The 24320-nt window shown below is 37.9% G+C and overlaps 1 protein-coding gene across 1 annotated transcript in view; it reads left to right on the forward strand.

The window, feature by feature from the left end:
- LOC127018296 (aldehyde oxidase-like) overlaps positions 1-24320 on the forward strand; it is a 47379-nt gene that overhangs the window by 6698 nt on the left and 16361 nt on the right. Inside the window, exons 6-24 of the mRNA XM_050899835.1 lie at positions 683-744; positions 1444-1524; positions 2444-2524; positions 3657-3801; positions 3966-4058; positions 6443-6594; positions 6836-6929; positions 10119-10228; positions 11087-11271; positions 12428-12590; positions 13460-13552; positions 15499-15668; positions 16999-17125; positions 17659-17781; positions 18963-19059; positions 19994-20118; positions 21575-21708; positions 23021-23108; positions 24144-24230. Of these exons, the coding sequence (XP_050755792.1) occupies positions 683-744; positions 1444-1524; positions 2444-2524; positions 3657-3801; positions 3966-4058; positions 6443-6594; positions 6836-6929; positions 10119-10228; positions 11087-11271; positions 12428-12590; positions 13460-13552; positions 15499-15668; positions 16999-17125; positions 17659-17781; positions 18963-19059; positions 19994-20118; positions 21575-21708; positions 23021-23108; positions 24144-24230 (2210 nt within the window). The remainder of the gene's footprint in view (positions 1-682; positions 745-1443; positions 1525-2443; positions 2525-3656; positions 3802-3965; positions 4059-6442; positions 6595-6835; positions 6930-10118; positions 10229-11086; positions 11272-12427; positions 12591-13459; positions 13553-15498; positions 15669-16998; positions 17126-17658; positions 17782-18962; positions 19060-19993; positions 20119-21574; positions 21709-23020; positions 23109-24143; positions 24231-24320) is intronic.

Here is a 24320-nt window from a genome sequence, read left to right on the forward strand (position 1 = left end):
GTTTCAGGGTCACGTGTTCAAAACATCCCCATAGGCATCTTTTGAAGTGCTTTAGATCAGATGTGCAAAAACGATGTCATACTGGAGAAGTAGCTGCATCTGAATGTCTCTGAGATCCCGTTACATCTGGAGATGAGAATGTCATAAGCCTCACAGGAAAGCCCCTTTGTGGTAGGAATAAAACAGTTAAATAAGGTAGAGAGATGCAGACCATCTTCACTAAGGGAAAGTGCGAGCATTTATCGCAGATAAAATAGCCTTCTCTCATCTGTTGTGCTCTAGAGTCACAGTGGAGCCAAAGGCATTTCCTGTTACTGTGAGGTGAACTTCGATGGAGGTGTAATGCTAACCTCCTTCACTATTAGAAATAAGTCACGGGGAAGGAGAAAAACATTTTGAGTGGGTGAAGAATATTGTACAATCTCGTATTCTCCTGCATACTAAGCTGTAGTCAGCATTCCCTCTAGGGCAGCTCTCAAGTATTTCATACTCCCCTTGAAACAATAGCCTTTTTCCTCAGCAGCTGCAGGGTCCTAAGTCTTGTGACCCTGATCTTTTTTGTCTTTTGGAGAGCTAACACTTCTCCTTAAGCTTCAAAACCACAAACCTCATATAAAGACATGATATTTTAAAGCCACGTGCTTTAGAACAGAGCTTTTTCTTACTGATTTCCTTTTTTCAGGGAACTTGTGCCGCTGTACTGGATATAGGCCGATCCTAGATGCCTGTAAAACCTTCTGTAAGGTAAGAAGCAGTGATGATAGGAATACTAGATTGTGCTCATTAGTGTATGTATACAAACCATCAAGATTTCAATTAAGATCATGTCTTTCCTCTGTTAAGAGGTGTAGGTCTGAGTAAGGTGTGTATAGTGGCCTAACCCATTACAAAAATTGATTAACACAAATGAACTTGGTGTCTAACCTGGATTATGAAGAGTAATCTGAAGTAACACCATGTGTTTCACTGTAGGTCAGTACTGGCATAAATAAAAGCAGAATTTAGATCGATGTTCTTAGTAATTTATTAACTCCATGTGTTTTACTGTGGGTCAGTACTGGCACAAATAAAAGCAGAATTTGGATCGATGTTCTTAGTAATTTAACATGTAATGCAACATGTCAGAAACTTACAGTGAAAGAAGTGGGAGAGTAAACAGTGGGTGAAAGAAATTATACAGACCATCTATGTGTGCTCTCACAAGGCCAACTGAATGTCACATAGTATGAATTACTTTATATTAAGGACTTCAACATCCGATGATTTTAAGTTATTTTTTAATATCACTTCTTTAACACATAATCCATAATTCCAATTTAGCTTATTATTAAACTTCATCTAGAACTGTATTGAAATATAAAGAGACACTGTTATCAGTTTAAGCAGGCTTTAACTCATTGCCATTCTGGGCAATATTTCACTAATGGAATATTCCTACTTTAGGAATCCGTTTGTTGTCAAAGGAAAGCAAATGGAAAGTGTTGCTTGGATCAGGAAGATGATTTGTTTGACAAGGAAGAGAAGGTAGGGTTTTAAGTATTTTACCTGTCCTATTTAGATATAAAACTTACAGAAAGAATATTGCATGGCTTTTTTTCTTGTAGTTAAAGTAAATGCAGTATACTCTGCCATTTTTATCCTCCATCTTATTCACTTTACGTAATATTATTTGTAAAATAAGATATTTTATTATTCCTCACAAGAAATTTGGAGATATTTCTAAAAATTAAGGATTCTTTGTGTATATTTGTATGAAGAGGCGATGATGTGGCAGATAGTTGGTATAAGGTAGTTTGGATCTCCAGAGCTGAGATTTGAGCAGTTCTTCAAGTTTAGGAATATTAATAGTCTCAGCTCTACTCATACAGTGATCATCACATTGTGCAAGAAATCAGGGTATATGTGAAACTGTCTTAAATCAATGATCAGTGATGATCTGAATATAACCGCTGATCTCTTAGGAATCTAACAGCTTCAGACTTGAGTCTGAAGAACTGATACACTCTTAAAAATCAGAATTATGATTGTAATTTTCTATGAAACTTCTTATCTATACAAATATTTGACTTTGTTCTCAATTTTCTTTCAATAATATCTGATCTACTACTTTGTTTTTTGAGTACTGTAGGTTGGCATGAAACCAGCTACTTTCTTATAGTAGGACTACAGGAAGCCTGTACTTAGTCTCTCAGTTGCTTGCCTCTACAGTGTCATTTGTGTTAGCAGTGAATTTTGAGAACTGTTATGAACATTCACCTCAGCAGCTCCAAATGATGCATGGTAATTTAACACCAAATCCAAACAATAATGGAATTACTAATTTTCTACTGACTTCAGTGGGACCCTCATGGTTTGGTTTTGGTTTTTTGTTTTGGTTTTTTTTTTGATGGAATTAATGATGAGAGAAAAATCTTGGTCTTTGCTTGTTTTCTTTCTTTTTAAGATTTCCACCAGACTATTTTCAACAGATGAATTCCAGCCCTTAGATCCCACCCAGGACCTTATATTTCCTCCCGAACTAATGGTAATTTTTGCTGCTTATAGACTACCCTTTAGCTCTGTCTTTTCCTTAGTAGTCCATAGTTCAAAACTCATTCTGAAGTCCTGCTTAGCAGTAGTTCATCAGAAGAAATTTCATAAGGTTTTAATATAAATCCAAAATTATATTCCTTTTTTTTTTTCCAGTGAGCTTATTGAATATTCACATTAAAAAAATAATCATATTGGGAAAATGAAGTTGCAGAGTTAAGTATTAGGTGAGAAGACAAAGAAGTAACCTAAACTGGGTTTTCCATGCAGCACCTGAAGATACAAATGCTTCTCAGCGAACTGAATGGCAAACACTTTTTAACATTGGCAAAACAATACATTTTCCCTATTTTGTGGCTGATAGTTTTGTTGGCCTTTTCTGTCAAAATGTCAGCCTCAGATAGCCACCCAGACCGGGGAGTGTTTAGCCCCAGTGATTAAAGTATGACAAAGATATAAGCAGCTGACATAAGGGCACTGGAATGGAAAGTGTCAGGCATCCTTAATTATTGACAGCAGTATTTGCCCTAGAAAACCTGAAAGCTGTTTGCTTTACATTATTGACAATCTATAGATTCAAAGCCAAATCTTCTGTAACTAGCTGGCTGCTTACGGAGGAAGGTTGATAACTGTGGGACAGGGGTTCTTGACTGTGTATTTGTGCCACCACTAGCTCACAAGCTATTTCCAAGTGATCAGTGAACAGTGCTAGAACAGCCGGAGACATCCACATGCATGCTTAATCTAGAAAGGGATGCTGCTGCCAGTGTCATTGGTGACCTCCAAGCAAGCTAAGTGTGCGAACACCTCCCTAAGTATTTTTTATCACTTTTCTAATAATTTCAGCAATTGCAGGATCTATTCCTACATTTTTTGCTTTGGGGCTATTTATTACCAATCCTGTTTATTAGCCCATTGGAATTAATTGAAGGTGTTTCACCCATGCAGTCTAGAAATTCACCACTGTGCAAAGAGCCAGCATAACAGTCCCACTTCTGTCCAATTTTGAAGGATTAAATAGAACTGCCATTGTTTAAGAACTTCTTTTGACTTTCAGTCTGGTGTCTATTAGACCTTGCACCTGTCTATGTGTCTAAATATTTAAATCTGCCATATTTCCCCATCAGAGAATGGCTGAAAGTCAACCAAAAAGAACTCTGTTTTTCCATGGGGAGCGAATGACGTGGATTTCTCCTGTAAGCTTAGATGAATTACTGGATCTGAAAGCTGCCCACCCCAAAGCACCTCTTGTGGTTGGGAACACCAGTGTGGGTATGTATACAATCAGAATGGCTCCTGTTGCCATAGTGTGCATGGGAGGAGTGGGGCTATGTTTATCATTCTTTTTGCATTTTCATCCATAAGCTTACTCTCCACTATGTTGGAGTTGTCATTATGGAAAATGTCTTTTGTCTAAGTCTATTCCTATCTGGTAGGACCTGAGATGAAATTTAGAGGCGTGTTCCATCCAATTGTTATTGCTCCTGCAAGGATCCCAGATCTGAATGTGGTGAAATGCACGGATAACGGTCAGTAGACTTTACTTTGTTCAGACATAGGAGATGCCTCTGCAGTAAGGGATGCTGCTCCATTCCATAGTGCTGAAGGTGTGCAGTGCTGTGCAATTCATTCCTGAGCATGTTTGGTTCTTTCCCAGGTCAAGGCGGCTGTGGCCACCGTCCCAGTGCATGATACAGTTTTGTCTTCGTGACGCACTGCAGTACTGACCAGCAATATTATCTTGGGCCCCATTAGTCATAATAGTGTAAGGGTAATTATTCTGGTAATACTGATTCTGGTGCTAAGTCACGCAATGTTAGCTTTGTGATCTCTGTACCATGCTATGCTGTATAGCAGAGAGAGACCCATACAGAACCACAGAGAGAGTTAGCAACATTGCATGCTTGTCTACGTTAGAAAAAAGGCTGTGATTAAACTGGCATAGCTAATATGCATTAACTAATCTTGTTCTCAATCATAACACCATTAATTATTGTAGATTAAAAATTTTGTACCTCAATTTATATATTTAAGATAAGCACGGAGATTTTTTTAGTTAGACTAGGTTTTAGTTTTTAAATATATTCTATTGAAATTAGAAATAACAACTAGAAATAGATTTAAACTTACTATAATAGCCTAATTTAATTAAATATAAATTACATTGTGCAAGTTTACTGCCAAAATTTTAAGGAAAGTCAAACCCTGTATCTGATGAAAATTAATTGCTGTATGCCTGAAGCCACTTTTTTGAAGTGGTAAACTGTATTTGACAGTTCTGTCATTGCATTCAGAATATCTTTTTCATTTCAGATCAGTCATCCAGTTCTAGTTAATGACTAGTTTGTTTTTAGCTGAAAAGTAGTTGGGAATTGAAAAGAAGCAGGGAGAATGTTTACTGCTTTTTTAAATCTATAAATAAGACCTAGTTATGAGAAGGTGAGACTTACTAGTTCTAAAATGAGAGATATGCAGTTTAGTTTGCCAGCCAGAAATAGTATTTCCTCTCTTTAATCAGATTTAAATGCAAAACATGTTTTGATTAAATTTTTGTTTCAAATACACAAAATTTAGTATTGCTTTACTTGATTAATAAAAAGCTATTTAAAAATTATATATATTTTGATTTATATTTTTGATTGTATTCCAGTGTTCATTCAAAACATTCATACATTACATAAATAAAGTCTATTAATAATTTTGAATAGAAAGGCACTGTTTACCATTTTATAATACTGAAATTTTTAAAAAGTATAATCTTAAAAAAAAAGTGTATAACTACTCAAATAAATGCATATAGTTATAGGTTGTCTTTCTAGTGGGAAAAAGAATACTATATGCAGTGTTAGGACTGTTTGGGTTTTTTTGCAAATGCTACCTACCCATACCTTATGAGAATAACTAGAATGTACTTATACTGTCGTGGTTTAACCCCAGTCAGCAACTCAGCACCACGCAGCCGTTTCCCCCTCCCCTTCCCAGTGGGGTGAGGAGGAGGAAAGGAAAGACAAAAAAAGTAAAACTCATGGGTTGAGATAAGAACAGTTTAATAACTAAAGTAAAATATAATACTAACAATAGTAATAATGAAATATAATAATAATAGTAATGAAAAGGAATATAACAAAAAAAGAGGAAGGGGGGGGGGAACCAGTGATGCACAATGCAATTGCTCACCACCCGCTGACCGATGCCCAGTTAGTTCCCGAGCCGCGATCTGCACCTCCCGGCCAACTCCCCCCTGTTTATATACTGGGCATGATGTTCCATGGTATGGAATACCCCTTTGGCTAGTTCAGGTCAGCTGCCCCGGCTCTGCTCCCTCCCAGCTTCTTGCACACCTGCTTGCTGGCAGAGCATGGGAAACTGAAAAGTCCTTGGCTTAAGATAAGCGCTACTTAGCAACAACTAAAACATCAGAGTGTTATCAACATCATTCTCACACTAAATCCAAAACACAGCACTGTACCAGCTACTAAAAAGAAAGTTAACTCTGTCCCAGCCGAAACCAGGACATATACAAAGAAAGATCAAATTATGATGAAAATCAGGTTTAAAAATAGGAAGAGCCTGTTGAAAGCATTTTGAAGCTGACTCATCTTTGGGTGAAATGTCACCTAAACATTTAGTCAAAGTTTGTGCAGGGGAAGCAGTTGGAATGGGCACCTGGAAGCAGAGAAGGGATTTCCCTTTTAGTAGGGAAATCATCTTTTCATGATTTCATCATTTCATGAAATTTTACCCTCAGTCTCCTGAAATGAAAGGTCACAGTCTCTTTAATATGGAAAGGCCCCTCTCCTTATATCTGCCTGTATTCCACATGAGCAGTCCTAGCTCTACAGTCTGAACATAGTTTAAAACCCAGGCAATAAAGCAATGCGCACGTTACACTTTCATAATCTTTTGATTACAGGATTAACTCTGGGAGCTGCCTGCAGCCTCTCTCTAGTGAAAGACATCTTGACAAATGCAATCTCAGAGTTCCCTGAAGAGAAGACAAAGGTTTTCTGTGCTGTCTTGCAGCAGTTAAGAACTCTGGGTGGAGAACAGATAAGAAACGTTGCTGTATGTTGTGCGTTACTTGCAATAACAATTGTAACAAATTGTAACAAATGTGAAATTGCTCCTGACCGCATGTAAAACTTGCATTTTTAATTCTCTTTTTAGCAGTGAATTTTTTATCAGTACATCTTTTTTGAGCTTTCAATGTGTATAGATTTATGTATAGTCTGCATGTTATATTGTCACTTAACATAAAAATGTGAAGGTGATAGAGAAAGGTGACATAAATTTCTTTTTTTTCAAGTCATTAGGTGGAAATATTGTAAGTAGAAAATCAACCTCAGACTTGAATCCTATTCTGGCAGCCAGCAACTGTATGCTCAATCTGGCTTCAAGAGGTAAGAGGAGATAGCCTGTGTCTGTAGTAGTGCCAGAGGTACAGGATCCTATTGTATGGGGAGGGGGGAAATAATAACAGGTGAGCATTTGTTAAGGAACCCTTTTCCCACTCTCATACAAGATCACATCTGCAAGAGAAGCAATTTGCAAACGAAGAACATGTGAAAGATTCTCATGTCAAGGGTAAGCATTCAGACCGACCAGATCACATGTACTTATGTGGGCAGTGAATTACTATAAGCACTCATAAAACCTCACAATTTGAGTAGCTGTATACTGCCTCCCCACCTCCCTGGTAGTTTTTTTTCTGTAATTGATGCTTTGCCCTGGTTTTAAAATTGCTCTCTGGCCCTGAGAAGAACTCCGGCTTCTCATTCTTCACAGGTACTTACTTCTGATACAGGAGCCGCTAGCCCAGCACCTTTTTCCATGCCCATTTCCTCAGTTTCCTTTCATCACTGTGTATATACTCCCCTCTACCTGCTCCTTTTCTTGTGCACTACCTTACCATTGGAAGGTTGATGAAATTATTGGTAAACATGAGCTATCTGGTGGCCTGGAATTGCATGCTCTCTCTTCTAGATGGCTTATGTCCTTTTTGCCCTTGATCCAGACAGAGTGCATGTTGCCATTTCAGACCATGTAATACTCCACTCAACACCCTGAAATACACGTTCCTTAAGGGGTTGTTTCTGAGCCAGGATTTCTTGGAACAGATACACAAAAACTTATGCTGTGTGATTTCTATGACTTCTTCCTGCATAGTTTGGCACTGAGAGGAAAAATGCCTGTCAGAATGTTGTTCTGACAAGTGAAAGTACAAACATTTGCATCTTCTTGCTCAACAATTCTAATGATGTGCTGTTGTGGTTTAACCCCAGCCAGCAACTAAGCACCATGCAACTGCTTACTCACTCCTCCCCCGACCCCGGTGGGATAGGGAGGAGAATCGAAAACAAGTAAAACTCGTGGGTTGAGATAAGAACAGTTTAATAATTGAAATAAAAAATAAAATATAATAATAATAACAGTATGAAAAGAAAGATAACAAAAAGAGAATGAAATACAACCCAAGAAAGACAAGTGATGCACAATGCAATTGCTCACCACCTGCTGACCGATGCTCAGCCAGTCCCTGAGGAGCAATCTGCGTCCCCCCAGCCAACTCCCCCCAGTTTATATACTGGGCATGACATCATATGGTATGGAATATTCCTTTGGACAGTTTGGGTCAGCTGTCCTGGCTGTGTCCCCTCCTAGCTTCTTGTGCCCCTCCAGCCTTCTTGCTGGCAGGGCATGAGAAGCTGAAAAATCCTTGACTTACTATAAACACTACTTGGCAACAACTGAAAACATCAGTGTGTTATCAACATTATTCTCATACTAAATCCAAAACACTGCACTATACCAGCTACTAGGAAGAAAATTAACTCTATCCCAGCTGAAACCAGGACGTGTGCCTACTTATTTGAGTGATGAATAGAATCACTGATTGCTATCTCTTTCTGTTAACCTGGCAGAACTTTACTGCTGGGAGAGGGTTTTAGGCATTTTCACAGGTTTTTAACATATTTCTTTACCAAATGGTAGTCAGTGAAACATAGGAAAAGTGGATTGTTCAAGAAAAAGAGATTGCAGAAGCACTATTAGTTCTTAGCATTTATCTTAGATCACAGTGTAAGAGAAAATGCACCTTCCTCAATCCTGGCAGGCTCACAGGTGGGACTGGACAATAATCTTTATGTATGTAAACCAAGTGTATTCTGGATGGAATTCAAAGACAAAAATCCAGAAATGCCAGTGCTGTTGTTCTTAACAGTGTTATTTTTCAGATTCACACTTCAGCAAAATAAAATTCCTTTACTAAAGTTTTATTGTCACACTAGTTATATTTGAGGAATGCAATTTTAATGCTAAATGATATTCTAGGATGAACAGGTTACAGTGTCATCATCACACGTAACATGAAAAACATGAAGAAAATAATCCTGCTGTAAAGCAGCCAGTCTTGAAGTATCATGTTCATTGAATGTGAGGGGAGTATTTTAATATATGAACTTTTTAAAAATGGCACAGAAGATTATCTGGTTATAGAAAGTCTTGGGATATGTCAGGGCTACTGCAAGATAAATAGTGTCTAGTAATAAGAAATCATTTATTTTAAAATGCATTGGACCCCTTAGGTAGCATGTGAAAAGTACAAAGGACACAGACGACTAGTAAAAAACGCACTTTGACTTCATCTGTCAAACACACGTGGTTAAATTCCACACTGGTGAGTCGCTGTAGATTTCCGTCTGTGCAATGTTCCTGCCTCTGTGATCTTGCAGAATGACAATGCTACTCGACAGTTGTGTTACTGGTACAGTTGCAGTCCTACCGACAAAACACCTTGAGCCAGTGGAGCTTGTTTAATTAATAGAATCAATTATATGTGTTAAAATATTACATTTCCAGAAGGCTTGCTAGCTTGACTGTGTAGTGATATTGCAAACCCGATGTAGCATAGATGAAGTTTAAGTGTTCAAAGGGCTCTTACAGATTTAGGTTCCTTGCAGAATTTTGTCCTCTTCCCTTTTGCAAATTCCATCTTTAATAGTATGTATCATAGAATGACAAATATAGTCACTTTTAGGATAATCTACCAAAAAGAGAAAGGAAAAGGCAATAGCATTTATTCCCTTCTGGATTCCTAGAAGTGTTCAGAATCTTGGCGGGGGGGGGGGGGGGGGGGGGGGGGGGGGGGGGGGGGGGGGGGGGGCGGGGAAACCAAACCAAAAACAAAACAACCCCCAAATATTTTTTTTTGCTTTTGCAGCAGTTCTCTCCCATTCAGTTTTCTTTGTCATCCTGTATGTTTTAGAAGGAAAGGTAGTGATGACAGCAGCTGCAGGGATTTGGAACAGATTGACAGGAGTGGGGATGGGATCATTGTGGCAGTATCGGAAGGGAGGATTACGGAATGGGGATTGATCTCTGCGCACTTTCTTAGGACCCTGGTGTTATGATACTATGGAAGATGGAGCAGTCATTTGTATTTATAGAGCATATCACTGATAATTTTTTATGTAAATTCTGCAGTTATTATTTACTCAGGAAGGCTGCAGGTATTTCTTGCCAATTAAAATGATTGATGTATGTTAATTGCACAATTGTACAGAAGTTTCTGGATTTGGGATTTTTTTTAGGAAGAAAGCGACAGATTCCTTTGAGGGATATTTTTGCAGATGGAGTTGGTAACAATACCATTACACCAGAGGAGATCTTAGTCTCTGTCCATATTCCCCATTCTAGGAAGGTAAGTTACTAGTTTGTTTAGATTTGCTTTATTCAGAGTTAAAGGCTATTAAATAAAGAGCAGGAGGGGGCATAATCCCTATGTTTAAAGTAATGCTATTACTTCTCACTTTCTGCATTCCTTACATTTGATCCTGTCAGTGCCATACTATCTCCCAGTTTCAGCCAAAAAACACAACTCAGCAGGTAGCTGGTGATATATAAAGAGTGATATTCAGCCAAAAGTTTACCCTAAAATGATGAAGGCAATAGCAATTGTCTAGACCCCCTACAGAAAGGGGTCTTGGACAAGCTGCCATGGTCCTCACCAAAGCAGGCTGCTCACCTGTGATATAGTTGGCATCAAGCAGGTAAAGCATTGTCATCTCTTGAGGATTTTTCTTAAAATGAGATAAGATTGGACATGTGCATGGTGCTTCCATAAATGATGCTGAACTGAGCAAGAGTCTTTAACTGGTATTGTGTTTGCAAGAGTGGATACGGGATCTTATAAGACAATTATGGGTCATGTTATCTGAGTACTGAAGTTCGGCAATACTTTGAAGCCTCTAAGCTTTTGGTCTTGTTATAAATGCAACTCCACTCCACAAGATCCCTGTCTTCCAGCTATCTACCATGAAAAAATCTAGATCATCTGAACTGTGTAGATGATAGAGGATTGGGTATGGGCTGCCAGAAAATCAAAGATAGTAAAGCTGCTGAAAGGTCAAGAGAAGGAAGTGTATGGTCTTGAATGGTCAGGAAGTTGAATTTGTGCTCTTCATTTTTTATTCTCTTGCTTCATGTAGTGCAATAACAAGTTCTGCTTTCAGATACTTACATGTCTGCAGGTTACCAACTTCTGTCTGATCTTGCTCAGGGGGAGTATGTCTCTGCATTTCGACAAGCACCAAGACGGGAAAATGCTCTGCCAATAACCAATGCTGGGATGAGAGTCCTTTTTGAAGAAGGTACAGACATAATAAAGGATTTAAGCATTTTCTATGGAGGTGCTGTCTCAACTACAATCTGTGCAAAACAAACCTGTTGGACACTTATTGGAAGGTACAATTTCTCTGCCTTCTCTGTATCTCTGAATAAAGGGACTTTGAGTGCTTGAGTGTACATCCTTGGAGCATGAAAGTACAGAAAGATTTCACTTGCCTGGCTGATGCCACATATGTTCAAGTGAACGATCTGGTCAAGCCTTAATGATGACTTTTCAGGATTGTTACATTTTGGAATCTGCACATGGGTACAACTCCGGTGTGAAGTATGCAGAGATACGAGATATGAGCTGTGAGATAGGTGGATGAGATATACATAGTCAGTTGTGCACCTGAACCCAAGCATTGGTAAATGATGGTGTATCCCATAGGTTTGATAATCCCCTAGTATCAGTGTTCTTGAGTCCTTCAGTTTGGCTCTAATAGATACAAAGTTTGAGAACTTCAGATGTGCCCAATAAACTTAGGAGCACAAGCCAAGCCTTAACCTTTTCAATATCTCTTCATCTACAAGATCCTAATAATCTCTGAAGTTAATCCCTGACATTCCCTCCCACTTTGCAGCATCTTTCCAAGTTTTGAAGGAAAAACATTACAAATAATTCAAGCAGTATAGAATCATTTATCTAAACGGAGTCCCACTGGACTGTTTTACCATTTAATATGCAGCTGTTTCACTAGTTGAAGTACTCATTATTTTTTGCTGCTTTACATGATTAAATTTATTCTAACAGCTTTATATTTTGATATCTAGGGTTGTGTAACTATGGAGAATTAACTGTGTTGAGATACTTCAAGGAGACAGCCTTTTCACAAAATGCAACAACTGTCCAGCACTAATCAGATCCCCTGAAAGCATCTACAGTTTGCATCAATATCGTTATCCACTTTTCTTTAAATATAGGACAGTATCTGCAGGATAGTGGTAATCTGTAAGACTGTTAAATCAGTTTTAAAGCTGTAATAGCTTTTATTTATTTCTTTATTTTAAAAAGGCTGGCATAGCACTCAATTCCATTGACTTAAGGGACCTCACCTCTGTGACCAACATTGTCCTACACCATTTTCAAAATTGTAGGCCATTATTAGAATCAATATTTTGGCTTCACTGTGAGCAGGATTATGCCTGTGATCCATGGTACAAATGTATTACTGCAATTTGTATTTATTTTTTTGAGTCCTGGTCTGATTGTATCTATTATTCTTCTTGACAGACACTGGAATGAACAAATGTTGGATGAAGCTTGCATGCTAATTCTTAAAGAAATTGCTCTTCCAGGCTCAGCCAGTGGTGAAGAAGTAGACTATAAGAAAACTTTGATAGTCAGTTTCTTCTACAGATTTTTTCTGGAAGTATTGCAGTCATTAAAGACAACGGTAAATTAGTTCTCCATGTCTGCTTTTGTGTAAGCAAATGAAAGTTGTTTTTTTTTTTGTATCTGTTGATACTTGCAATTTGTACAGTGTGCTAAATATTGTCTTTGGAGTTCAGATCTACAGAAGAATGTAAGCGCTTAACTCCCAAAGAGATTGATGGAGAGAGGCCCATTCCCATTTAACTTTTAGGTGCTCAGGTATCTTTACCTTGGACATCAGGCTTTAAAAAAAATTGGGCAATGTTAGTGCAACAATATATCAACATTGAGCTCCCAGGCCCAAAGAAAACATACATGAGGTCTTAACTCCATCGGTCTGTAGTTCAAAACATAAACAGACAGAATAGAAATAAAGGCTTTGGGAAGCAACTGTAGGTGTTAAACCAACCCTCCTTGTTGACTGAGAGAGGAGGACTCTAAAATTTCACTTCCCAATACATTCTAGGTGTAATTTACTTATTTTTGTCTTAAATCTGTTCTTATGAGGAAAAATATCCCTTTTGCCTTTTTCTTCTGTGTTACTTTGAGCTCTTTCCTCTGAATTACCATTACTAGCTGATTTACTATTACTAGGAGTGATTCTGTGCCAGTTTTCATCAGACCCCAGAACAAAGCTCTTCTGACTATCCCTGCTTTATGTTGCTTAATTTAAACAAGCATATTTGTTGAATCCAATATATATTTAAATATTATTTAGTGAAATCTCAGAACTCTACATTGTTTTAAAACTATTTTAGAGCCTTTCTAGCTTGTGAGAGTCTTGAAGGAATTTCCTGTATAAATAGTTTGTATTTGGTGATTTTGATTGTTAGCTTTTTTAATTGGAATGTTCAAAATGTGAGTTTTAGTAGTAACATACTTCCTTTTCAGGATCCTTGCCACTATCCTGGCATACCTATGGAATATAGGAGTGTCCTACAAGATTTCGAAACCAAAATGCCCCAGAGTATCCAAATATACCAGGCAAGTGATTTGTTCTAAGATTGTTCTGTGCTTTATAAGACTTGGTAAAAAGTCACAGTTCAAGCATGACCCTTGCTGTGAAGCTCAGATACAAATTTTCCAAAGGATTGAACGCAACAGGCTCTTAGTGGTTGATTTTAACTGTATCTCAATTAGAAAAACCTTGTCTGTAAAAATAGACTCATGTGGGTATACTCACTTCTTCTGAACAGTTCTCAAAAGACAAATATGCTGAACAAACTCCATTGTCAGACTGCTTAAACTTGGTATATTGCAGTGTGAAACCCAATTGGAAAAAAATTAGAAGAAAATAAAAAAGATTGAAAAGCCCAAGTCTATAGTTATCACTACAGTATTCTTGTCTCAAGATACACTTTTCTTAAGATCTCAGAGGGCTCCTAGGTCTTACTGTAGATTTAGGAATCAAGATGGAGTTTGTGATGTCTATCTGATCAAATTAACAAGAATATTCAAGGAGAAGTCAGCAGTAGAGGGCAGCAAAGAACACCTTTTGGATTTTCTGAGATCACCCTTGTGACTAGATCATGGTGGGAACTCCTGCAAGGATTTCTGATATTTTGATACCCTCAATACACAAGTAAAAATCTCAAGTTTTTGAAAACCTAAAGAAAATAAAAATGAAATCTCGGTAAACATCTTTTTTCATTTTCAGATATTCTTTAGAATAACATTTTAGCTTTACTTAAAATTTGTTCAAGTCATTATCTTCAGCTTCCTTCAGAGTTATCATCAAAAAAAGACACTACATACTTATAAAAGGGGCCAGGATCAAAGAAACTAGTTCTTTATGACTTTCAGCAATTTATTCCCCAGTTGGAAGAAAGTGACTAAACAACAGAAATGGTAACAATTTGTGATTCAGAAGTGTTGGCACTGAGCAACAGAAATTACTTAGAAACCTAGAAAATCTGTTTTTTCACTTTAAATTTCTATCTAACTTTTGCAAGTCCCTATCTTTTGTCTGGACTTCTTAATCTGAACATTATTAAGCTTTTAAAATTTAGAGGAAAAAAAGAATGCATATCCTGAAAGATAAATACCTGGTCATTCTGTTAGTGGAAAAGTTGAGATGGTTTGGCTGAGACAGCCATTTGATGAACTTTAGGCAGTCAAGTGAAAAATGTCTGTTCTTGGCCTTGGGCTAGTAGCAGACAGTGTGCCAGAAAGTGCAGGAGGTAGAAATGTGTAGCCAGAACACTTGTGCACTGGAAGCTATAGAAAAAAAAAGATTTTGAGTTGTGAGCAATTGACTAGTTCTAAATGTAGAAAACACTGACCCAGAAATTGGAAAAGTGTTCTGGAAGTTGGCAACAATTAGTTGGTGTGGCAGAATTAACTGGCGACACTGAATTAACTTTCAGGAAAGACTTAGCAAAATGAGGTTAAGAAGGCACTAAATTCATACACAGGTGCAAGGAAATAAAATTGGGAAGGAAATATTTAAACAACATTTTCTCACTGATTTACGTTGATCAGTTGCAATCTTTCAGCGAGGAAGACAAATCCTAGGGATCACTGCAAATAGCTCAAAATACAACACCAGACACTGGTAAAATACAGAGTAGAATCGTGTGAGAATAATTTGGAAAATTATCAAAGCTTCATGACACCAACCAGTAAGGGAAGAAACTGTCCTTCTGAAAAAGAAGTGCTGTTTGTATCACTTTGATGTAAATGATTAAGGAAAAAATCCAAGTAGACAAACCTGTGCAAGGCTCTCGGAAGGCTCCTTAAGAGAAGAAATTGAAGAAATCCCCAGGAGCAGCAGTCAGGTCCTGCATCCACATTTGTTTTCAATATTGAACCAGAAGATGACAATATGAACAGTTGTTCCTTCATGTGATTTTCTGATTTCTGTAAGAATAACATGACTATTCTTTTTTTAACTGTTTGGGGGTGGGGGGTGTGTATTTTTGACTGTACAGGACGTAGAGCCTAGTCAGTCTCCCCAGGATCCTGTAGGACGGCCCATTATGCACCAGTCTGGAATTAAGCATGCCACTGGTGAAGCAGTTTACATTGATGACCTTCCTTCGGTGGATGGGGAGCTCTTCCTGGCTGTCGTCACTAGTTCCAGAGCTCATGCTAAGATTGTGTAAGTGTTCAAAGTGTATCTGAAGAAAGTGTTGTTATGAATTGCTGTGTGAGATTTTTAGAGCAGACTAATGAGTTAGGTGTATACAGAACAGCATGCCTGATGCCCGCACTGGCTCAGGTGCTGGAAGCAATATTGTCGCTCTAGTAGAAGGCTCTGTTTGGATTTAAGTGTCTTACTCCATGTTACTGTACTAATAAGGTTGAAGTATTTTGGTCCATGAGCCAGCCTAGAGCTAGCCTAGGTACCTCTACAAAGTGCTGAGCTGTGCACTGCAAGCAGGCACCGAAACCCAGCTTTACCAACATAGCTTTGAAATCTCAACTCTATTATGAAAAAAGAAAATTGTTCAAAATGTAGGAAATAGTGTTGCAACATTGCAGCAACAAGGTAGCAAAGCTCATACGAGGCGTTATAGGAGAGGAAGATGGGAAGAGGATTTTATTTTGAAAGAAAACTGTTTTCACTTATGTCTTTATACTGCCAAGATACACCTATTCTAGTGGTTTGTTCAACATTCAGGCACGAAAATGCACATATCCAAGTTGTCTGCCCAGCATTCAGGCACCAAGACGTGTATCCAGGTGGTCTGGTCAGGATTAATTGTGATGACAGAGAGGACTGGGGCTGCTAGGTATAGAGTCCTTGTCATATTTCCTGGCTTATTCTTAGGTTGGTGATAGTATGCTGAGTTTGGAATTGCTCTTTTTGGTACCATCAAGGAGCTGACATCACCCCCATCTCTGTGAGTCAGTAGGATTTATTCACTCTCCTTTGTCTTCTGATCTGGATGTCCAGAGAAGAGGCCTGTAGATGTGCTGGGATCTTGGTGACCTGCTAAACTATGTGCTATCAAAACATGCCATTCTTATAGACCTTCTGCCATTCTTTCTGATCCTTCTACACCCATACATTCCCATTCATTCTCCATTTATACTGGTCTTGCCATTTCTATTATAATTCTCTACATGAACTCTCTGTTCATGGATGCTTATTTGTATCAGTTTGATGTCTGTGTAGGCTGTGAGGTGTTAGAAAGTTGCAAATGTAGCATCCTAATTGTGCAGTGATTTTTATTAAATCAATGCAGTTCAGGTAGTCTAATGGGCGAATGATTTCCCTGTTGCATCTAGAGTATTCCTAGAAACGAAGCAGGTTAGTAGAATTTTAAATTGCCTTTGGCCTGTGCTTCTTCACATGCCAGAGATAGAAGGAAAAGACATACCTATGAGCAGTACAAGAAACATACCTCTGTATTGTGTTCCCTTCCTCTGTGCAACGCTTCGTAAAAGTAATGAATTACACTTCTCTCTTCCCATATCCCAATCAGATATATAGATACCTCAGAGGCTCTAAAAGGATCAGGTGTGTTCGATGTCATAACAGCTCATGACGTACCAGCTACAAACGAGTTTTACTACTCCGATGATCCAGAGATTATATTTGCAAGAAACAAGGTATAACTACAATCTTTTTTTAACTGATTTTCTTCATTTTTACTGTTCTTCTTCAGATTTCTGTAATGAAATGTTACTTGCTGACTCTTGAGTTTCTGTATTGTGTGTACAGCAGGGAATCACTTTAGGCATATAACAAGGTAAATTCTTACAATTTTTTCCCACTCCCTTTTCATCTTCAAAACAGCTGATGTGCATTATATTCTGCCTAGAGAAAAATATATAAATCACAAGAATACAGATTAAACCTCACAAAACCATCTGAGTTGTTGGAAGAGTATATTTCATTGAAAGTTAGGCTCCCAAATCACTTATCCATTTTTGAATACTGTATTTTCCTTGATTCCCCAGTTATACTGGTATTTCTAATAATTTGTTGGCTTCATGGATGATCTAAAAAATACAAAGATCCTAAGTCAAAACAAAATTCTAAAAAGGAGACATGAATAGTGGTTACACGAAAGAATAATATCAGCAGCACATATGGGAATAATTTGAATCCCCTGTTCTATTAAGTGATGTGTATTTTACAGGTGATTTGTGTGGGTCAGATTGTCTGTGCTGTGGTTGCGGATTCAGACGTTCATGCTAAACAAGCAGCTGCAAAAGTGAAGATAGAGTATGAAGTGCTGGAACCAGTGATCTTAACAATTGAGGTACTAATAATTTCTTTTCTCTTGCCTTTTTATTGTTTTGTCAATGTAATTAATGGAAGAAGCAGTTCACACACTTCACTTGCTTTTTAAATATGTTTTTTTAAGGAAACAAGGTGAATATGAACATCCAACTAACCAGTCTGTCAATCTTCCTATAAATAACTTTTCAACCTTTTGGATAATTTTGATCACTTGTGATTGATAGACAGGCAACAGTCTCAAAGGTATTAAGGTCCCACAAGTTTCATAATAATAAACATAAGAGTAGAAAAGAAGAACTCTTTTAATGTTCCCAGTGAGGAAAAGACAATGAGCACACTGGTTTTTTATAATTCTTTTGGTAGCTACCAGTTGGTCAATCAATGCGTGTATATTGGCTGAACGATCAGCTCCTGCTTATCTGTAGTATTTTGTGTCTGTTGTCAGGCTAGCAAGCCAACAAAGTTAGGCTGGAGACGTAGGAAGCGTTGGGGGAATGTGAGGGGAAAGATGTTAGGGATATAGAACATTTTAGAAATGTGATGTGGGAGTCATAGGGGAAATGGACTTATGCTGCGTTAATGAGATGAGTGGAAGTAAGGAACTAAGGACACATTTGCAGGGAACCAGCGTTAGTTCTGGTAGTCACTTTACAGCTTGTTTCCATAATGCATGTGGGGTGTAACAGAACACTCTTTCTGGTATAAAAATAGAAGTCTCTTTTTAAAGACTGGCAAATTTTACTAATATTTCATTACAGTTGAAACTCCAGTGAAGTCTTATTAGAAATAAAGCAAATCATACTTAATAAATAGAGTCTACTTTTACTTAGTCCTTGTGATTTCTTCCCCTCTTAATGGAATCACTCTTTGGATGATGGGGTTGCATTCTTATTCTGTGCTCTCTTGGTCACTTGCTACATGTATAAGAAGGAAGAGCAGGTTGAATAAACTGAATGCATTTCCTTCAGAAACTGCTATCAGCAGTAACACAAGATACATCAGGAAAGAATTGCTGGAACTGAATACACAAACTCATCAACAATGACAGTAAAGTGATGAAATACAATCGTTCATTGACTTTGATAGCTGGTGGTTCAAATCTCTGAAAAGAATGGTGCTTCTCCTGAGAGTAAAATGCCACAACAAGCTCAGAACCTTTAAAATACTTTTAAAAACTGTATCTCTTTTTCTCCACTGCAGGAAGCTATAAAGCACAACTCATTCTTTGAGCCAAAAAGAAAATTAGAACAAGGAAACGTTGATCAGGCATTTGAAACTGTTGATAATATAATTGAAGGTAAACAACAGAATACATTTGGTGAGAAGTTGTTGTCAGTATTTGGGTTTGTCTGTCTGTTCTTCAAGTCCCAGTTCTACCTTTTTTCCATACAGCCATTAGGCCTGAGAAAGCTCTTGGTCACCTGGAAGAAAGTGTGATTAAACCTAGTGGTTTTGTGGTCCTGCTACTACGTTCAGGCTTTCTGCATCCTCTGTCCTTGAAACAGAATCACAGAATAATTAGGTTGGAAAGGGGTCATCTAGCCCAACCTGCTGCTTAAAGCAGGTGCAGTTAGAGCAGGTTACTAAGGGCCATGTCCAGTCAGGTTTTGAGTACCTCCAAAGATGGAGATTTCACCTCTATAGGCACCTCTTCCAATGTTTGACCACTTTCATAGTGAAATTTTTTTTTTCTTATATCAAGTTGGAATTTCTTGTGTTCATTGCCTCCTATCCTTCCACCGTGCATCTCTGAGAACAGTTGGGCTCGTTCTTCTCTACGCCCTCCCAATAGGTAGTTGTAGACAGCAATAAGATCTCCCCTTAACCCTTTTCTTCTTATGGATGAATAAATCCAGTTCTTTCAGCCTCTTCTGATACATCCTGTGGTCCCGCCCCCTGACCATCTTGGTGGGCCGCCTTCTTGACCTGGTCCAGTAAGTCATTGCTTGGTTTAATTTATCTGTGTTGTATTTAATATTGTCACCACTTGTAGGCAGTATTGTTCCTCTATTAATCAAGTTCTGTTGATGCTACTGGAACAAGACCAATTTAATCCTGCAAGGAGTTTCATCTGTGTTTTTATTTTAGATGTTGCTCCTTCATATAAGAAGCATGATAAGATTTGACACAGATTACCATAATTTACATCATGATGGGCAGTTAGTTCTTTCCTGGTTCATTTCTTCTGTCCTTTTCCCTCAGTAATGCTTGTGTTTTTCTCTTTGGATCAGGGGAGATTCGCATTGGGGGACAGGAACACTTTTACATGGAGACTCAGAGTGTGCTTGCTGTTCCAAAAGGAGAGGATAAAGAAATGGATGTGTACGTGTCAACACAGCATCCAGCAATTATTCAGGTAATATAGAGCTTTCTCAGAGAAAGTGCTTGAACCTGTGACAATAGAGCTTTTTAAGGTTGGTTTACAAATCGATCTTAACAGTTCAGAAGCAGTAGGAACATGAAATTGCATATCTGGATTATCCAACAACAGCTGCTTTGTAGTACTGCTGTATCCTGATAAACACTGACCACTACACCGTGAGGATAAGGAGGAAGTAAAAGTCTCTTATTTCCCTTTGAACAAAGTACCTCATGCCCCACTATTATAGGCATGAAAAACTCCCTGTGGAGTGCTGAGACTCCTCCATCCTCGTTAGCTTTCCGTTGAGGGGAGGAGCAATCAGCACCCTGCAGTCAGAGTGTGCTGAGGGTTTGATCAGTTCTAATAGCTGTAGGTGACACGGCTGCTCCTTGCCAAAATCATAATCATAGAATGGTTTGGGTTTGAAGGAACCTTTAAAGATCATCTAATCCAACCACCCTGCCATGGACAGGGTTATCTTTCACTAGATCAAGTTTCTCAAAGCCCTGTCCAAACTGACCTTGAACAATTCCAATGATGGGGTGTCCACAACTTCTCTGGGCAACCTGTTCCAGTGTCTCACCACACTCATTGTAAAAAATTTCTTCCTTATGTCCAATCTAAACCTAGCCTCTTTCACTTTAAAACTGTTGCCCCTTGTCCTGTCAGTACAGGCCTTGGTAAAAGGTCTTTCTGTTTCTTATAAGCCCCCTTTATATATTGAAAGGCCACAATAAGGTCTCCCTGGAGCCTTCTATTCTCCAGGCTGAACAACTCCAACTCTCTCAGCCTTTCTTCATAGGAGAGGTGTTCCAGCCCTCTGGTCATTTTCATAATGGTAAATGGTAAAACAAACACTGACATAGCGTATGGTCTACATAGCAATAGCTATGGTGCATGAAACTGGTAGTATTTCAGACTCAGCATTGGCATTTTGTGTTCAAAGCCCAGTTCAGCTCCTTTTATCATTTCTATTATTATTTTATGGCCAGTAGCCAAGAAGCATGAAGAACTTTGTGTTTGAGAAAATGATTTGAAGCAAGAATATTCCTGACACTAGCAAGACCTTAGATTATTTAAAAACAAATGGTTTTATCTGAATTAAAAATTAAAATCAAATTTATGATCTTAGTAATAAAAATAATAAAAAATGTATTCTAATCCCTTTTTTTTAATACCTGAAGCTTCTTACTGTTTAGGTAATGAAATCCAAGGGTATTATTCTTTACTCCTGTCCATGGCCATTTCACAGTCTCCATGGTAGAGATTTTAGATGTGAACACTGCTGAGTGTTTGTTATCTTTTTCTTGCTTTTTAACCTAGGGTAAAGTAAAATTATTTTCATCTGATTAAAAAAAAAAAAGCCTAGAAACATCTATGGAATCCTTTTCTAGAAAAGGTTTTTATTTCAGAACCTAACTTTTAGGCTTAGTTTGAGTTGGTTTTACAGGAGATGGTAGCTGCAAGTTTAGGCGTTCCAGCCAACAGGATCATGTGCCATGTTAAACGAGTTGGTGGAGCTTTTGGTGGGAAACTCCTGAAAGCTGGCTTACTGGCATCAGTTGCTGCAGTGGCAGCAAACAAGTAAGTGCGGTATGTGTGTATTGGGATATGAAGAGAAAATGGGGTGAACAAGTTTTGCATTTTGGCTAAAATGCTTTCTCTTTTCCCAAAGTTGCTAGCCAAAAAGTCAGAAAATCCTGACTGTTCCCATTTTTGTAAGGCTGTTCAGTGCATTTCTTTATTTTGTTTTGTTAGACTGCTTATGTTAAGCAGCTCTAGCCTCAACTGAATTAATGGGACTTGAAGAAATTGGTATTAGTATAAGCTAGAAATATTCTTGAAATGATTGAGCATTTCAAAAGGACCAGTCCCTAACTACTGAGGCTTTGTATGTACATTCAAAACATGACATTAACCATCCAGATGTGAACTTTACTGGCACAGCACAATGCAGAAGGAAGAGTTCATGAGTGGAACTGCTTTTAAGAACAAGTAGTTTTAGTTCACTCCCCAACATCTTTCAGACAAAATTAGCTTAAATCTATTAGATATTATGTTTTTGCTAATACTACTTGAATCAGTTTAGGAACCTTAACACATAAAGCTCCATCCCCCACCCTCCAAATTTGGCAGGACAATATTGGCAATTAGCTGTCAGGGGACAGTAACCTCTTTTATAAGCATAACTGATTTGCTGCAGAATGCACATCAGGCTACATCCTGTCTTAGGCAAAATGATCTCGTAATCTGAGTGGTTAGCTCAATGCATTTCTCTTGTTACTACTGTCACTGTTGTACAAACTGCTCTTGATTATTTTTGGCCATGTTCTCTGTGTTTTGGATTAACCAGGCCATGTTAAAAATAATCTTTTTTTATAGTTTAAACAATCTTTTTTTATTGTTAGGACTTCATTTTACATCTTATGTCCATTTGTTCAGAAGTAACTATTTTAAATGGTAGAGGCATTTGTAGACTAATTTTCATATTTTTATTATTATCCATGTTTTGATTTTATTCCAAGGCACCCTATTTCAATACAATTCTGAATAGCTAAGAGGCAACTATTTCTTGCTTAAGGTTGAATGCTAACTGCTGTTAACTCACTTAACACAGTTCAGTCTTAACGCTGAAATAACAATTTCTTCAGAAGTTTGCACTGAGTTACCTCATTGGCTTTCAAGAGATGAAATAAAAATTCTGACATGATTGTGAATGCAAAAAAATATGAACTCTGGACATAGCTTTAAGCATATATTTAAGCCTATTAAAGTTAAGTTTAATCTAAATGCATGTTTATATGCATGGCTAGATCTGGATACATGATGAATAGCCATCTTGTTAATAACATCTCTTATTTTGACTGAAATTTGACTTTTTTTTTTGTTGATTCAGAACCAGCAGAGCAGTCCGTCTTATTCTGAGCCGAGGCGATGATATGTTAATCACTGGTGGCCGACATCCTTTTATTGGTAAATATAAAGTGAGTGCCAGAAGAATTCAGTGAAAAAATACCTGCCCATATTTTGCGAATAAGTATTTCAGTGTTACTGGTTAATATTTGCTCTATTAATGAAAATGAGTATAATCAATTCAATTTTAAAACAAAACTACTAGCCAGGAAATCAAGAGATAAAGTTGCTGTACAGCCCTTTCTCTGCTTCTGCCTCTGTCTCTGCAGGGTTTTGTTTTGTTTTTTTCTAGTTCCTTCATGTCCTTTTCCTTTTATAGCTCTTTCTGTCTGTCTTTCTGGGAATGGAAGCCAAACTAGCTCAGACTTCTTCTTCAGAGGTTTATTTTAAACCATCCATATGGTTAGGTTCACACAAAGGAGCAGCTAGTTTTTCACAGAAACAGCGTCGTACAGGAAAACTCACCCTATGGAGGAAATTAATCTCTTCCCTGCTCATGCACTGTCATCAGTCATAACTATTCATTAGGACAATTTCTGCCTTCTTTTCCATCTCTACTACATAGGTAAAGTAAGAGAGGTTTTATAAGATGCTTCCCTTAAGTTGAAAATGAGCTGTAGCTCATGTTGAGAATTCAGGAACTATTAGTGGCAACAGGTGAAAAGAGAGATGTGAGATAAAGATAATTAACGTTTCTTCATGAAGAAAAACAAATGTCATACTCCATCTGCCAGACACTATTCTTATAGTCAGAGTGGGATTTGACTTTGTCTACAGTGAACATTCCTATATGACACACTTATCAGCCATCTCAGGCAATACACAGGAAGCCACTGGGCTTCCCTGCTTCTTCCTTTCCCAATGGGCTGATGTTGCTTGTTGTATGCTGTACCTATACAGATCATAGATGCCAGGTGGGAAAACCAGTATCTTAGGAACATACTTTCTTTCTCTCTTGCCCTTCTATAGTTTCAGTGAATGCTGCCCAGAAATTAATAGTGCAGTATGACCCTAATTGTGTGGGTTACATTAATTTTCAAAATATACAATCACTGAAGAAATGAATGAATGCCAAAATCTAAATAGCTTATTGTTGATCCTTCTAGGTTGGCTTCATGAATGATGGTAGGATCAGAGCTGTGGATGCCAAATATTACATTAATGGAGGATGCACCCCTGATGACTCTGTCCTGGTAAGGATTTTACAACCTGACAAATCTTATAACATGGAGGAATCATTAGCTGGAAAACGATGAAGGCCAAATTCCCTTGCACATGTATTG

Source organism: Gymnogyps californianus, chromosome 7, assembly GCF_018139145.2.
Source record: "Gymnogyps californianus isolate 813 chromosome 7, ASM1813914v2, whole genome shotgun sequence".
NCBI lineage: Eukaryota > Metazoa > Chordata > Aves > Accipitriformes > Cathartidae > Gymnogyps > Gymnogyps californianus.